Source organism: Nicotiana sylvestris, chromosome 7, assembly GCF_000393655.2.
Source record: "Nicotiana sylvestris chromosome 7, ASM39365v2, whole genome shotgun sequence".
Taxonomy (NCBI): Eukaryota; Viridiplantae; Streptophyta; class Magnoliopsida; order Solanales; family Solanaceae; genus Nicotiana; species Nicotiana sylvestris.
The window spans coordinates 91,753,760-91,770,690 of NC_091063.1; the positions used below are offsets into that span (position 1 = coordinate 91,753,760).

The following is a 16,931-nucleotide window of genomic DNA, read 5'->3' on the forward strand; positions in this document are numbered from 1 at the left end:
TTCTGTCGCTAAAATTGTTTTCCAACTCTCTGTCTAAACTTTTATCCATGAGGATACTTTCAAACAACTTTCAAGCTCTCGCCCTTTTTATGAACACTTTACTTTTGAAACTCTGCTGCACATTTCTTTAAAACAGTCTCAGCGATTTTCCAAAACCTTTTCGAACTTCTGCAACTTCTGCTTCTTTCAAAACTTGTCTATGTTAGTCTTTAATTAACAATTTGGTAAAATACTCCAGATCCTAACAATTGGATCCAAGTTGCCTAACGTAGACCTTTTAATCTAGTTCTATGTGTTAAACTGATTCGTCCGCCGCTTAAGTTTTAATTTTAAGACCAAACTAGTATGTGTAAGGCATGCTAAACTAAGTGCTATCTGATTTACGGGGTTTTATGTGAGCCTTGCATGTTTGTTTGTCAATCCCCTTACTTGTTGTTTGTTTTGACTGACGCCTAGTATTTTATCCTTTTAAACTCCATATATGCCTCCATCCCCTTCTTCCCTTTAGGATTAGAAGTCCAAATACCCCGGGACCGGTAGGTTGGGACGGGTACTAGCATGCAATAAGTAAACGTGACCAATCCACGCGTTTAAATAACCTTTATGGGGCGGGAAGGGTAGAATATGGAGATGATGAAGGTGCGCTAATATCTCACGTGAGAATGATTGCTGGGTATTGCACCAAACTGATTCATATTATATTTAAACCTAGGACCCCTTTTCTCCCTCTTTAGTTATTGATGTTTTCTTAAATCAATGTTTTCTTCAACTAAGCTTTCTCTTTTCAAAACCACTTCTGTCTTTCTTCTTTCAAAATTTTTTAACTTGTTTATACTTCCTATGTACAAACTTTGCTTGTTTATTCCTACTCTTCTTAAAGTTATAACTAAGCATGGTCGGGAACCACACTAGTGGATCTTGAGGGGTGCCTAACACCTTTCCCTCGAGATAATCTCAAGCCCTTACCCGAACTCTGGTTTATCTTTCAAAAATCTTCTCTTCTTAAAAAGTGTCCTAATGCACTATAATCATTAGGTGGCGACTCTTCGAATTCCATAACCCGATTCCTCGAAAGGGGAATAAGAGTTGTTTTGTCCATAATGTTGTAAACCCAATTTCGCCTTCTTTTAGGAGGGAAAAAGGGGGGGCGTCGACAAAGATGAGGGTAATGGTTTGAGTTCCAATTTAGGAGCTTCTTGATAGACGGCTTAGGGGTGGCCTGGTTGGTCTATCTAGAGGCTCAAAATCGATCAGTCGTTTGTGTAATTACATGCATCCAGATGATGCATCATATCCTTCACCTCATCATCCAAGTCAATGCTGCAAACGCCATAAGTTCTTTCTCTAGAGAGTCATCTAGATATACACCCACATCATTTTTTTCTTCTTCTTTTTCAATCACTGATATCATAGCTAGATCCTTATAGTGTCTTGGCAGCTGAATTGCGTTGTACACATTAAAGACTGCTTTCACATTATCAACCCCGAGAATTATTTTTTTACGAACTTTTATCACAACATTAGTGGTGGCTAAAAGAGGCCATACCAAGATGATGGGGACGTGTTCATCAACTTCATAATCCAATATAATGAAATCTGCTAGAAGAATAAATTGCCCAATTTGTAGTAGCACATCTTCTATCACCCCCTCGAGATTGACAATAGATCTATCAGCAAGTTGCAACATGACTGTGGTTGGCCTTGGAGCTCCCAACCCCAATTGATTGAAAACTGAAAGAGACATCAAATTTATGCTAGCCCTCAAATCACAAAGTGCTCGTCCCACATCTACCTCATCAGTTCGAACAAGTATGGTGAAGCTCCCCAAATTCAACTTTTGCAGCAACTTTCTTTGAATTCTTGAGGTGCACTCTTCAGTAAGTGCCACTATCTAAAACTCTGTCAACCATCTTTTGTGAGCCACAATACTTTGATGTACTTTGCATATTTTGGGATTTCATGTAACACATCAACCAATGGGAGATTCAATTGAATTTGGCTCATCATATCAAGAAATTTGTTGAACATCTTATCATCACTTTTCTCCTTCAATTTTTGAGGGAAGGGAGGTGGTGGCCTGGCAATCGTAGTCTTTTCACTTTCTTTAGTTTCTTTCTCAATTTCCACCACAGGTTTCGGGACCAGTTCATCCTTAGGAGTGACTTTTTCTTTCTTTCTTTCTGGTGCTCCTTCTAATTCTCCGCTATTCCTTAAAGTTACAGCATTTACCTGAGGATTCTTATATGTACCACTTGGAATGGCCCATGCAGGTCGAGTAATCTTATCTGGTTGTCAATCAAAAGCTTTTTCAACATATTATTATTGCTTTCTTCTACCTGTTGAGGTGGCTTTCGAGGATGATTATAGTTCCCTTAAGGCCTGTATTGATTCTGAGTGGTCTGGTTCCTACCCATGAGAAATTCGGGTGATTCCTCTAAATTATAGGTGTTCCCATGTTGATTATTCTGGTTCATTGAACCTCTACCTTGTTGGCCCACATAATAAACAGGTTCAGGATTCACCGGATATTGGTCCATTATATGGCCATCTCCATAAATTGTCCAACATATGGCCATTCTTTGAACCTGCTTCATTTGATGCCCTTGACCTATTTTCATTTTAGCCACTTGATTGGTTAGCTTAGAAATTTCTGCTCACATGGCTGATACCTCATCCAGTTCGAGTGTACCTGATGCTTTGTGTTTTATCATCTTGTTTGGTTCACCCTCACCCTACCAGTATGATCATTTGTAGTGAAATTGTTCAGCCGAGTCTGAATCTCACTGTATGGATTTTGCATGCAACTCCCTCCACAAGTTGAATCTAGATTTAATTTGGAGGTTTCGTCAATCCCATCCACAAAGGTATGTCTCAACACCTCATCTGTCTAACAATGATATGGGCAATCTCTGAGTAGTTTCTTATATCTTTCCCAAGCTTGACGAAGAGTCTCACCATCTCGTTGTTAAAGCTCAAGAATCTGGGTCCTCAGTGACTTTGTTTTCTTATTTTCTTTGTGGGAAAAAAACTTGATTAAGAATTTTCGTGCTAGATCATCCCAAGTGTGTATTGAGTTCACGTGGGATCTTTGTTTAACCATTCCTTTGCTTTCCCCGGCAGTGAAAACGGAAATAATGTCAGTCTGACGTAGTCTTTGAAAATGTTTGAATAATTATAAGTATCTATAATTTCTAGAAAGTTTTGAATGTGTTGATACGTATCTTCATGATATAGACCTACATACTTCCCTATGGATTGAATCAGTTGTACCATGTACCATTTGAGCTCAAAGTGACCCATGATGCCAGGCTTCAGGATAGCATGAGTCATATTAGCAAGATTAGGCTTTGTGGCCTCTATCACTAGTCGCTCATCATTCTCTGCCATCTAGATTGGTTGTGTTGGACTACGATGCCCAATCTGCAATTTCTTCTCTTGCTTCTGCCTCCCTCCTTAACCTTTGGAATAGTCATTCGGGTTCAGGATCAAAAGGCGAAAGTTTGTTCAGACTGTTATTTCTTCTTTGCATTTAATGTGAACACCTATAGAGTCCGAACAAAACAAATCAAATCTCAAACAAAAATAAATAAATGCTTATTTCAGACAAGTAGCTAATTTCTAAGTCCCTGGCAATGATACCAAAAACTTGTTGGGTCCAAGCGCAAACGCAAGTATATACGGTCGGCAAGTCGTTCCCACGAGGATTTATGATCAACTATTATCCAATCCAAGCTATTTATAAATTTAATGTTCAAGTGAGTGTGAAGAAAATGATTATGATTTTTGTAACTAAATTACTATGAATTAATAGGAATGCAAGAAAATATGATCACAAGTAGAGCAAACAAACACTTAGAAAGAATTCAATGAGGATGGAGATATTCCAGAATTATGGGATTTACTTCTCTCCTATTGCATTTTTTCGGTTGATGTAATCAATTGACTTATCTAATCTGTTGATTAGCAGGGTTTATTATGCTCAGAAAGTTGTTTCGACGCTTTGCTCGCTTATTTAAGCCAACCTAAGACTATATGTCTATAGAATCAAACTTAACAAGAATGCATGTGTATTTCTTGCAACAACAACCAAGTAAAGAAACTAGAATATGTCTATCCTAATCGAGAATCTATTCTCCGATACCCGGATTCAAGAACTTACTCTATCTAATATTTTATGCAATCTACAGTTCCCACTTTCGAGTTCAACTATAAAATCGTAGATAATACTCTATTGTTAGCTACGCAATAGAATAATTAAGTGCAAGATTAAATAAATAACTTAATATGATAAAATCAAGCAAAACAATCAACCGTCAAATTACAATAGTCAAGAACCACCCATAACCCCAAAATAATGAAGTTGTTAGCCACTCATGTTCATAACAATAATCAAAATATCATTTTAAATATAAAAGCTATGAATACTAGGTGAAGGATGGAAGAATCGATGAATTCCGTGCTCTCGAGTGTTCGGTACTTGTGTTTTTCTCTCAAAGTGGTGTCTCACCCTCCAAAATATGTTTAGACTTGCTTTTATACGAGTTGGAGACGTCTTGGGTCGAAATAACCAAGTCCAGGGCGAAATAGGATAAGTTCACGTCACCAGCGCCCCGGGTAGCGTGGGGCGCTAGCCTTGGTGCTGGAAAATTTTATGTCTGATTTTTGCGCTAGAGGTAGCGCCCCACGCTAGCCTGGGCGCTACTTTGTGGCATTTTTTCCATTTCATCCCCCTATTTTATTCAAATCATGCACCTTAGTCTTACATTTAATCTAGATGATTCCTACACATAAAAATACCACGAGTTAGCACAAATTATTACATTTAGTTTCACGAATTTTTTTAATCGGTCTTGGCCATTCAAAATGAGAAATATTTGTAAGAAACAGCCCATGTCTAAATTCCTTAAATATTTTTTTGTTTAACCCGAAAATTAAATAGAGAAGCAGTGAAATCTCCAATTGACACATGACTACTGAATTTGAACTGGTGATACTAAAATTCAAACTTTGGTCAAAAATTAAATTTCCAATCGACATCTGACTATTAAATTTGAACTTGTATAGCCAAAAATTAGATTAATAGGTCAAATCAATTAAATTTGTATTGTATGGCACTAAAAACTGATTTTATTTGTATTTCCAAATAAGAACGATACGAAATAACACAAACAATGAACAAATAGTAAAGTAATAAATTAAAAAGGGAAGAGATTTCTTATTGATCAGAATAGCTCCACTGTCATATCTCTCGAATTGCCTGAAATACAATGTTATGATTACATGAATAATGTAAGATGGATCCAGTTGACGGGCAAAGAGGGGTTTAAATAGTAAATTTACTTGTAAACGTTCCTCCAGTATCACGGATTCACGTTCTTCCATTATACACATTAATCGTGTTTTTACCCATTACGTTGAGAAACTCTAACTGATAAAAAATTTATGTATAATCCCGCTTTATTTGGGATTGGTTGATATTCCTAATGCGTCTCTACGAATGATTCTCTGAACCGAATTTGGCACAGTCAATTCCAATCATTTTTGGGATTAATAGTTACGGTACCAATATATCTAGTACTGAGTGTTCTTCATTTTTGTCCACGTTATTCTTTCACCTCTTTCATAACTTGCTTGACACGTGTTGAGATTTAAAACTAGTCCATGTGGTGAGTCTATTTTTTTTTACTAAAATCGATAGTCTCCCTACTTTTCGGATAATCTCAACTGATTATTCAGGAAGTAATAAAGTGTCATGATCCGAAATCTATAATAGGTCGCGTTGGTGACCAACGCCGCCGTTAGGCAAGCCAATACGTGAACCTCCAATTTAATTATCCCTTTTTAGCTTTTAAAAATAGAATTTCCTTAAATACACCAAAAAAAGTAAAATATCATAGAACCGTGCATACTTCCATCCCAAAAATATCAAATGTGAATATTACATAAATCACGGTGCTAGTAATAATAAATATAGCTATGCATAACCGTTAGTAGCCTCCAAAATCAGGTGCCAAAAGTGCATGAGCAATCTAAGAAATATACAAAACTACTAAAACTATTGTGTGAAGTAACACAAACAGAACCAATAATTATGGTAGAAAGAGACTCCATTACTGCAAATCGAAGCCAGACAAGCAGTTTACCACTAAGTCTCCGTAAGAGTACGTCTACGCGCCCGTGTGACCACTGGAAGTACCTATCTCAGTACATGCACAATAAGTGCAGAAGTGTAACGTAAGTACGTAAAACAACGTGTACCCAATAAGTATCTAGCTAGTCTAACCTCAAAGAAATAGTGACGAGGGGTCGACTTGACACTTACTAGTAGTCAAATAGCAATAAAATACATTAAGTAGACATGAAGGATGTACTACAAGTAGGAACGAAACAGATAAAATATTTATAGTAAATCTCCAACACGGGTCTATATAAAGTCATTAAAATATCATAAACAACCTCGAAGGCACGAACTCAGCTGATATCAAAACCAAATCAAATCCCAAGTATTAAGCACGAGTCTACAAAGGTGAACGGCCTGATCCCATAAGAATAATGTTATCATACTGCCGAGGCTAATAGCCCGATCCCATAAGAATAGAGGAGTTATCTCGCTTGCGGAAGTACATGCGAGTCGAGAAGACACAGATCTATAGTTCATCAAAAATTTCACAAATTTTCCAAAGTAAGAGGCTCAATCAGTAATTTTTTTCTAACCTCAATCTTAGTCATAAATTAAGGAAATCAAGTATGCAAGGTAAATACAAATAACACATTTAAGGCATGATATGAATCTAAGTCTACCCGGACATAACATGAATATAGCAATGTACGGATTCTCATCACCTCGTGCGTAAGTAGCTCCCACAAGAAATAGCACACAATAATTAATATGCCTAAGGGGATAAATTCCCTCTTACAAGGCTAGGAAAGAGACTTACCTCGCTTCCAAGTTCAATAACCAGCTCTTTAACCTCACTAGAACTCCCCAAACGACGTCGAGCAATCCAAAACTAATCAAAGTTGTATAAATTGATCAATATATGCTCAAAAGTTCATAATTTAACTATTAGACTAATTATCCAACCCAATTTGGAAGATTCTTAAAATTCACCCCGAGCCCACGCGCCTGGATTCCGGAATACCCATAATCTCACGAACACAAATATATAATTTCTACTTAATTTCATAATCATTTTCGTGATTTAATCCCATTTTTACCAAAAATATTTCCTCAATTTACATGTTAAAATCTACCCATAATCTATGTATTAAACTCACATTATGTATATATTACTTACCTCAAGGTGCTAGGTGAAAAACCCTCTCCAAAGAGCTCTAAATCAGCCAGGAGTTGAGAGAAATGAATAAAATGAGCCTAAGTCTCATCTTTATAACGAGACATTGCCCAGGTTTCCCTTCTTCGTGATCGTGACAATGCCCTCACAATCGTGAAGGAAAAATTTGAAGGCCCCTAAAAATGTACAATGCCTAACTAGAGCTTTGCGAACACGGCCGCACCTTCGTGTGCGCGATGGGAAATTAACCAGCTGACCCCCCAGACCTAATTTTTGCTACGCGAATGTGACCCATGTATGTGAATGTGATGGCTAGTGGCCTAGAGCATCGCGATCTTGAGCTACTTATCGCGAACGCATAGAACAAAGTTTCCCCTAGCCCTATTCCTTCATCTCAAACGCAAAGGATTCCCTGCGTTCGCGAAGAAGGAAACTAGAACCAGAAATTCTGCAATTTTGGACTTAGCTCCAGGCGGTCCGAAACACACGCGAGCCACCTGGAGCCTAGTCCAAATGCACCAATAAGTCCATATACATAATATGGACCTGATCGAAACCTCAAAACACATAAAACAATGTTGAAACTAAGAGTCACACCCCAAAACCAATTTAATCAACGTCTTCAACTTGCTCTGAACGCATCGAATCATACTTAGAGAACTCGGAATGATGCTAAATTTTGTGTACACGAACCTACTCTATGGCTCAAAATCCCAAACGGGCATCGTTAACACCAAAATTCACTTCAAGTCAAACAAAGAAAATTCAAAAACCTTCAAAATGCCAACTTTCAACAATAAGCATTAAAACGCTTCGGTCCGCCCAAAACTCGATTCAAACATACTCCCAAGTCCAAAATCATCATACGAACCTATTAAAACCATCAAATCCCTATTCCGATGTCATTTTCTCAAACTGTTGACTCAAGTCAAACTCTTAGGCCACTATTATGGAACTAAGTATTACGATATCACCTCGAACCCTTTCAATACCAAACCAACCATCTCCGCAGGTCATAAAACAGTAAAAGCACATATGTAGAGTCTTAATTAGGGGAACGGGGATCTGGAAAGCAAAACGACCAGTCGGGTCCTTACATTCTCCACCTCTTAAACAAATATTCTTCCTCGAACAGGTCTAGAATCATACCTGAAGTGCTGAATAAGTGTGGATATCTGCTCTGTATGTCCTCCTCGGCCTCCCAAGTCGCCTCCTCGGCTGGTTGACCTCTCCACTAGACCTTTACCACTGAAATCTTCTTAGACCTCAACTTGCAAACCTATCCGTCAATAATGACAAATGGATCCTCTTCATAACACAAGCTCTCATTAAGTTATACTCTATTGTAATCTAACACATGCGACCTATCGGTATGTTACCTCCCGAGCATAGACACGTGGAAAACCGGATGAACTCCCAATAGACCAGGAGGCAAAGCAAGCTTGTAAGCAACCTCCCAAACTCGCTTCAACAACTCAAATGGGCTAATAAACCTTGAACTCAGCTTGCCCTTCTTTCCGAACCTCATGATACCCTTCATCGGTGAAACTTTCAAAAGAACTTTCTCACCCACCATAAATGATAAATCATGTGCTTTCTGATCCGCGTAACTCTTCTGTTTGGAATGCGCTGTGTGAAGTCGCTCCTGAATCAACTTCACCTTATCTAAGGCATCCTTTGCCAAATCAGTACCATATAAACTAGCCTCGCCGGACATATAACCTAGCCTCGCTGGGCACAAATCAACCGATGGGGGACCGACATCGCTGACCATATAAAGCCTCAAATGGATCCATCTCGATATTGGACTGTTAACTATTGTTATAAGCAAACTCGGAAAAAGGTAAGAATTGATCGCACTGCCCTCCAAAGTCAATAACACATGCCCTGAGAATATCCTCTAGGATCTAATTTGTGCGCTCCGACTGACTGTCGGTCTACGGATGAAAGGCTGTGTTGAGCTCTATCTGGGTACCCAACTCACTTTGTACTACTCTCCTGAAATAGGAAGTGAATCGAGGGCCGCTATCTGAAATGATAAAAATAGGCATATCATGCAACCAGTCAATCTCCTAAATATAAATCTGGGCCAATCTTTCTGAAGAGTACCTAGTCACAACCGTAATGAAGTGCACCGACTTGGTCAGCCTGTCGACAATGACCCAAACAACATCAACCTTCCTCAACTTCTACGGCAATCTAACTATGAAGTCCATAGTGATGCGCTCCCACTTTCACTCCGATATAATCATTTACTGAAGTAGACCACTTGTCCTCTAGTGCTCATACTTAAACTCTTGGAAATTCAGACACCTCGCCACATACTCGACTATTTCCTTCTTCATTTGGTGCCACCAGTAATGCTACCTCAGGTCTCGATACATCTTCTTAGCACTAGGATGAATAGAATACTGCAAACTGTGTGCCTACTCTGGAATCTTCTCCCTTATACCATCAATATTAGGAATGCATTGGCGACCCTGGAGTCGCAAAACACCATCACCATCGATAGTAACCTCCTTGGCATCACCCTATAGCACCGTCTCCCTAAGGACCAGCAAATGTGGATTATCATACTGGCGAGCCTTGATCCACTCGAATAAAGAAGACTGAGCCACAACACATGCAAGAACTCAATTGGGTTTAGAAATATCAAATCTCATGAGTTGGTTGGCTAAGGACTGGATCTCCAAAGCCAATAGCCTCTTTTCTATAGAAATGAATGTCAAGCTACCCAAACTCTAAGCTTGTTGCTCAAGGCATCCGCGACTATATTCCCCTTGCTAGGATGATATAGTAATATATCATCTTCAGCTGATGTGAAGAATATGCAATAACTCGCCACTCCTACATCAATACACAACCCAAGCCAACGCGTGAAGCGTAGCAATACACAATATACATCCCTGATCCAAAGGGAAACACTAACACTAGCACTGTAGTCAATGCGGTCTTGAGCTTCCTAAAGCTCACCTCGAAATTATTGGACCATTTGAACGAAGCACCCTTCTGGGTCAATCTATTCAAAGGAGCTACAATAATAACTTGCTAACCCCAAGAAACTCCTAATCTCGATTGTTGTGGTAGGACAAGGCCAACTCTAAACTGCCTTGATCTTCCTGGGATCCACCTTAATACCCTCACATGATACAACATGCCCTAAGAAAGCCACAGAATCTAACCAGAACTCGCACTTGGAGAATTTAGCATATAGCTTATGTTCCCACAAAGTCTGAAGCACTAACCTCAAATGTTGCTCGTGCTCCTCCATACTATGCGAGTATTATCAATATGTTATCAACGAAGACAATGACAAATGAGTCAAGATATGGCCTAAACACCCGATTCAACAAATCTATAAACTTTGTCGGGGCATTAGTCAAGCTGAAGGACATCACTAGAAACTCATAGTGGCCATATCTGGTCCGGAAAGTCGTCTTCGGAACATTCGAAGCATGAATCTTCAGCTGATGATACCTAGATTTCAAGTCGATCTTCGAGAACACTCTAGCACCCTGTAGTTGATCAAGCAAATCACTAATGCGTGACAATGGTTAACTTATTCGTAATGGTGACATTTTTTATCTGGCAGTAATCAATGCATATCTGCATACTCACATCCTTCTTCACAAAAAACGTCGGTACGCCCCAAGGTGACACATTTGGCCTTATGAACCCCTTTTGAAGCAACTCTTGAAGTTGCTTCTTCAACTCCCTCAACTCTTTTGGAGCCATGCGATAAGGTGAAGTAAAGATATGATGGGTGCTTGGCACCAAATCAATGCCGAAATTGATATCCTGATCCGGCGGCATACCTGGTAGATCAACAGGAAATACATCAGAAAGGTCTCGTACCGCTGCCACTGAATCTATTGCGGGAGTCTCTGCAGTAGTATCCCAAACAGAGTCCAAATAGTCTAAACAAACCTTCTCGACCATAAGTCGAGCCTTCAAGAAAGAAATAACCCGACCGAAAGTACCAACAGACGAACCCCTCCACTTTAATCTGGGCAATTCAGGCATCTCCAAGGTAACAGTCTTGGTATGGTAATCAAGAATGGCATGGTACAGACACAACCTGTCCACGCATAGGATAACCTCGAAATCAACCATATCGAGCAACAAAAGATCCAATCTGGTCTCATAACCACAGAAAGTCGCTACACAGGACCTGTAGACTCGATCCACAAGGACAAGATCACCCACTGGCATGGACACATATACAGGAACACCCAAGGAATCGTGAGATCCAGATAAGGAGCAAATAGAGAAGAAACATAGGAATAAGTATAACCTAGATCAAATAGTACTGAAGCATACTTACGGCAAACATAAATAGTACTTGTGATCACTGCATCGGAAGCGAATGCCTCTGGCCTGGCTAGGAAAGCATAGAATCTAGCCAGAGTGCCACCTGACTAGCCTCCATCTCTAGGGCGACCCCTACCCACCTGCCCTCCGCCTCTGGCCGATCGGGCAAACGGTGTGGTAGCTGGTGCGGTAATCATGGGTTGATGATCCTACTGCCTGTCCTGCCCGGAAGTATGGGACAAAACCTCTTCACGTGGCTCAACTCCCCGCACTACAAAAAACCCCCTTAGAGTGGTGAACTACTGACCCAAAGTTTGACCTTAATATCCTGAATACCTACTGGAGGAACCCTGAATAACTGGCAGACGGTAAGTACCCTCTGGAATAGCACTAAAGTAGGGTCGTGCTAGAGCACTCCGAGCAAGCGGTGGTGTTGAATGCATGGGCCTGCTAGACTGGCCCCTCATGAACTGACCTCTGCCCCCAAGCGGGGCACCACTGAATCCACCAGAATGTTGGGACTGCTTATTTCTCGGTTCAAAATCTCCATTGTGGCTGCGGATACGCTCTATCCTCCAACTATATCCACAACCTGATGAAAAGAAGTCCCCATCTCTACCTCATGGGCCATAGGAACCTAAATCTCAAGGTGTAGACCTGAAATAAACCTTTGCAGCCTCTCTACATCCATGGGGATTATAATCGCTGCATGGTAAGACAATTCAGTAAATCTCGCCTTGTAGCCAGTTACAAACATATGACCCTGATGGAGCCATTCGAAATGACCCCAAAGCTCTTCTTTCTTAGAAGGTGGTATGTACTTCTCTAATAATATATGCATAAACTGATCCCAAGTCAAGGGAGGTTAACCCACTGGCCTACTATGGAGGTATGCTTGCTACCATCTGCGGGCCTTGAACTTAAGCTAAAATATGGTGAAGTTCACCCCATTTGACTCCAATATCCCTATGTTGTGTAGTCTCTCCTTGCACTAGTCAATGAAAACTTATGGGTCCTCTAACGATTCACCCCCAAAGATAGGAGGACGAAGCCTAGTCTATCTGTCCAGCCACTTCTTCTGCTCAAAGGTCACGGCTGGTCTAGGCTCTAGCATAAGCACTGTAACTGGCTGGACCCCACCCACATGTAGTACACCTAGGGTCTGATAAATGGTAGCACCATGCCCTCGACCCAGAACAGTAGGGGTCTGTGCTCCCCCTCCCGCCTGATATGTAGTTGGGTCTGCTGGAAATAAACCAGCCTGCATTATAAAATCCATGAACTACAACATACGGCCTATGACCTCCTTGAAGCCCGGTGTGGTCATAAAATCCATTGGGGCCGGATCTGCAGCAGGTACCTCATCCTGTTCCTCGATAATAGGATCCTCCACTAGATCCACTGGTGGTACTACTAGATCAACTCTAGGATGTCCTTGTTCTATCACAGGAGATGTGGCCCTCACTCGGCCTCTGCCTCTACCTCTGATAACTAGGGGAGCAGCCTGTTGTCGCTGGGTACAGTTGTAGCGCGCGTTCTCACCATCTGCGAGAGAATAAGAGAAAGATACTTAGCATACATCAACTCCACCATAGAAGAAGAAGAAAGAGAAGTTTCCTAATACCCTATAACCTCTCGAAGACTAGTATGGACGTCTCCACATCGATCCGCAAAATTCTACTAGGCCTGCTCATGACTCGTGAAATCTATGCGAACCTCAAGCTCTGATATCAAGATGTCACGACCCAAAATCTATAATAGGCCGCGATGGCGCCCAACGCCTTTGTTAGATAAGCCAATACGTGAACCTCCAATTTAATTATCCCTTTTTAGCTTGTAAAACTAGAATTTCCTTTAATACACTAAATAAAGTAAAATATCAAGAACTATGCATATTTCCATCCCAAAAATATCAGATGTGAATATTACATAAACCATAATGATAGTAATAATAAGTACAGCGATGAATAACCGCTAGTTGCCCCAAAATTCTGGTGCCACAAGTGCATGAGCAATCTAGGGAATATACAAAACTACTACAACCACAGTATGATGTAACATAGACAGAAACAATAAATAAGGTAGAAGGAGACTCTGGTGATGTAGATCGAAGCAAGGCAAGAAGTTCACCACAAAGTCTTTCTGAAAGTGTGTCTACGTGCCCATTTGACCACTAGAAGTACCTATCTCAGTACCTGCACAATCAGTGAAGAAGTGTAGTGTGAGTACGTAAAATAACATGTACCTAGTAAATATCTAGTCTAACCTCGAAGAAGTAGTGATGAGGGGTCGACTTGACACTTACTAGTGGTCAAACAATAATAAAATTTATAAAGTAGACATGAAAGATGTAGAACAGGTAGGAATGAAACACATAAAACATATATAGTAAATTTACAACACAGGTCTACATAAAGTCACTAAAATGTCATAACCGGCCTCGAAGGTACGAACTCAGCTAATATGAAAACCAAATCAAATCTCCAGTATTAAGCACGAGTCTGCCAAGACGAACGACCCGACCCCATAGGAAAAGTGATACTCAGTACTACCGAGGTGAACGACTAGATCTTATAAGAATAGTGATATACAATACCGCCGAGGTGAACAACCCGATCCCATAAGAATAGAGGAACTACCTCACTCGCAGAAATACATGAGAGTCGAGAAGACACGGATTTATAGTTCATCAAAAGTTTCACAATTTTTCCAAAGTAAGAGGCTCAATCAATATTTTTTTCTAACCTCAATCTCGGTCATAAATTAAGGAAATCAAGTACACAGGGTAAATAGAAATAGCACAATTAAGACATAATGAGAATCTAAGTCTACCTATACATAACATGAACATAACTACGTACGAAATCTCGTCACCTCATGCATACGTAGGTCCCACAACAAGTAGCACACAACAATTAATATGCCTAAAGGGATAAATTCCCTCCTACATACGGAAGATTCCTAAAATTTACCTCCAGGCTCACGTGCCCGGATTTCGATTTTTTTTTAAATAAATGTTACCCATAACCTCACGAACACAAATAAATAATTTCTACTCAATTCTATAGTCATTTTCATGGTGTAATCCCATTTTTACTAAAACCTAGGTTTTTTAACAAAATCCTAAAATTTCCATAATTACATGTTAAAATATACCCATAATCTATGTATAAAAATCCCATTATGAGAGATTACTTACCTCAAGGTCCTAGATGAAAAACACTCTCCAAAGAGCTCTAAAATCGGCCAAAGGTTCAGAGAAATGAACAAAATGAGCCTAAGTCCCGTCTTTAAGAAGAGACACTGCCCAGGCCTCCCTTCTTCGCGATCTCGACAATGCCTTCGAGATCGTGAGGCAAATTGCCAAGGCCCCTGAAAATGTACTTTGCGAATGCGAAGTAGGACTCACGAACGCAAACTTTTGCCTGACTGAAGCTTTGCGAACGCAACCCCACCTTTGCGAGTGCGAAGGGCAATTGACCAATTCAACCCCAGACCTAATTTCTCCTACGCGAACGTGACCTATGTATGTGAACGCGATGGCTAATGGCCTAGAGCATCGCGATCGCGAGCTCTTTATCGTGAACGCGTAGAATAAAATTCCCCCCCAGCCATATTCCTTCATCTTGAATGCAAAGGAACCCCCGCGTTCGCGAAGAAGGAAACCAGAACAAGAAATTCTACAATTTTGAACTTAGTTATGGGCGGTTCGACACACACCTGAGCCACACGAGACCCTATCCAAATGTAAAAACAAGTCAATAAACATAATACGGACCTGCTCGAAACCTCATAACACATAAAACAACATCAAAACTAAGAATCGCACCCCAAAACCAAATTAATCAACTTATGAACTTCAAACTTCTTCAACTAGCTCTGAACTCATCAAATCATACTTAGACAACTCGGAATAACGCCAAATTTTTCTTACAAGTCATAAATCACGATACGAACCTATTCCAAAGCTCAAAATCCCAAACAAGAATTTTTAACACCAAAATCCACTTTAAGTCGAACTTAGGAAATTCTAAAACCTTCAAAATGCCAACTTTCAACAATAAGCGCTGAAACGCTCCTGTCCCACCCAAAACTTGATCCAAACATACGCTCAAGTCCAAAATCATCATATGAACCTATTGGAATCATCAAATCCCAGTTTCTAGGTTTTTTTACTCAAACTGTTGACTCAAATCAAACTTGGTCATCTTAGGCCACTATTATGGAACTAAGTATTTTGATTTTGACCCGAATCCTTCCAATATCAAACCAAGCATCCCCACAAGTTATAAAATAGTAAAAGCACATACGGGGAGTCTTAATTAGGGGAACGAGGTTCCAATGACGTGTTGCAAAATATTTTTGACCTCATCCCGAGGTTTAAATGACGTGTTGCAAAAGTGAAAGGTCATGCACCACTTTCATTTAATGTTCGAGACACGTAATGTAATATAATTGGTTCTGTAACTTGCACCAATTTTCTAGTAACTAACGGCTATGTGATTTCGAAGTATCCTATGATGACGGTTCATAATGATATAATTTTTCGCATAAATAAATAATTGAAACCTTCAAAAAGATTCCCTACTTTCTTTGCCTTTGTCTTCTCTCTTGCATTCTTTTCATTCTCCGATTTTCTCTATTTGTTGTTTCACTAGTCGTTAATATGATTTTTCAAATTTCTCACATTCTACTTCTAACCACACGGCCTCTTCTCATCGGCAGGTATAGTTGGCGAGTTACCAAACCTAGAAGCTCCCGCTAGGTCTAGGAGGAGAGTAGGGTGACTGCACGACCTTGGTGGTTCTATGGCGAACAGAGGCATTGCTTCTTCAAATAATGGAGGTTCTTCTTTGATGAGCGCAAAACACAACACAAAACTGATGCTCGCTAATTAAAGATAGTATAGTAAAATATCATCTCTACAGGGATTGGATTTAAACAATGTTCGAGTAATTTTTGGTTTAGCTGCTATTCAGGAAGATCAACACTTGGGTTAAATAATTATGAACTATGTTTAACTACTAAACTAAAGCAATTGAAAATTGACATCAAGGAATTAGAGATTTGCAGAGTTGGTTTCTTATCAATGTGAGGAATAAGGGTTGTGACAGGATAGGTGCAAGGTATCTATTTGAGATTTAACTCTAGTTTAATTCACTCTAATGTTCTAATTATTCTCACAAATTCACTCGATGATTAGTTCAAATGTGTTGTCAAGACTCCTCTCTCGATTAAATCTTAACTCTACGAGGTGAATTAATATAAGCACTCTGAACATATGCAAGCTTGCATTAGTGGATTAATCTTTAGGGAAATATCTCT

The 16,931-nt window shown here is 39.9% G+C and overlaps 1 protein-coding gene across 1 annotated transcript; it reads right to left on the reverse strand.

The window, feature by feature from the left end:
* Nucleotides 1–1,297: 1,297 nt before the first annotated feature.
* LOC104219225 (uncharacterized) lies at nt 1,298–3,387 on the reverse strand. The gene is made up of 3 exons (XM_070151901.1): nt 3,237–3,387; nt 1,975–2,285; nt 1,298–1,891 (listed from the first exon to the last, which is right to left on the reverse strand). The coding sequence occupies exons 1-3, from the start codon at nt 3,385–3,387 to the stop codon at nt 1,298–1,300; spliced, it is 1,056 nt and encodes a 351-aa protein (XP_070008002.1).
* Nucleotides 3,388–16,931: the final 13,544 nt, after the last annotated feature.

Excerpts from the sequence above, each read along its gene's own strand:
- LOC104219225 (XM_070151901.1), bottom strand. The coding sequence starts at position 3,387 with ATGGCAGAGAATGATGAGCGACTAGTGATAGAGGCCACAAAGCCTAAT. Across the intron at positions 2,286-3,236 it reads ATCCATAGGGAAGTATGTAG|ATAAGATTACTCGACCTGCA; the intron begins GTCTATATCATG and ends ATTGACAACCAG. Across the intron at positions 1,892-1,974 it reads TTCAATTGAATCTCCCATTG|ATAGTGGCACTTACTGAAGA; the intron begins GTTGATGTGTTA and ends ACAGAGTTTTAG.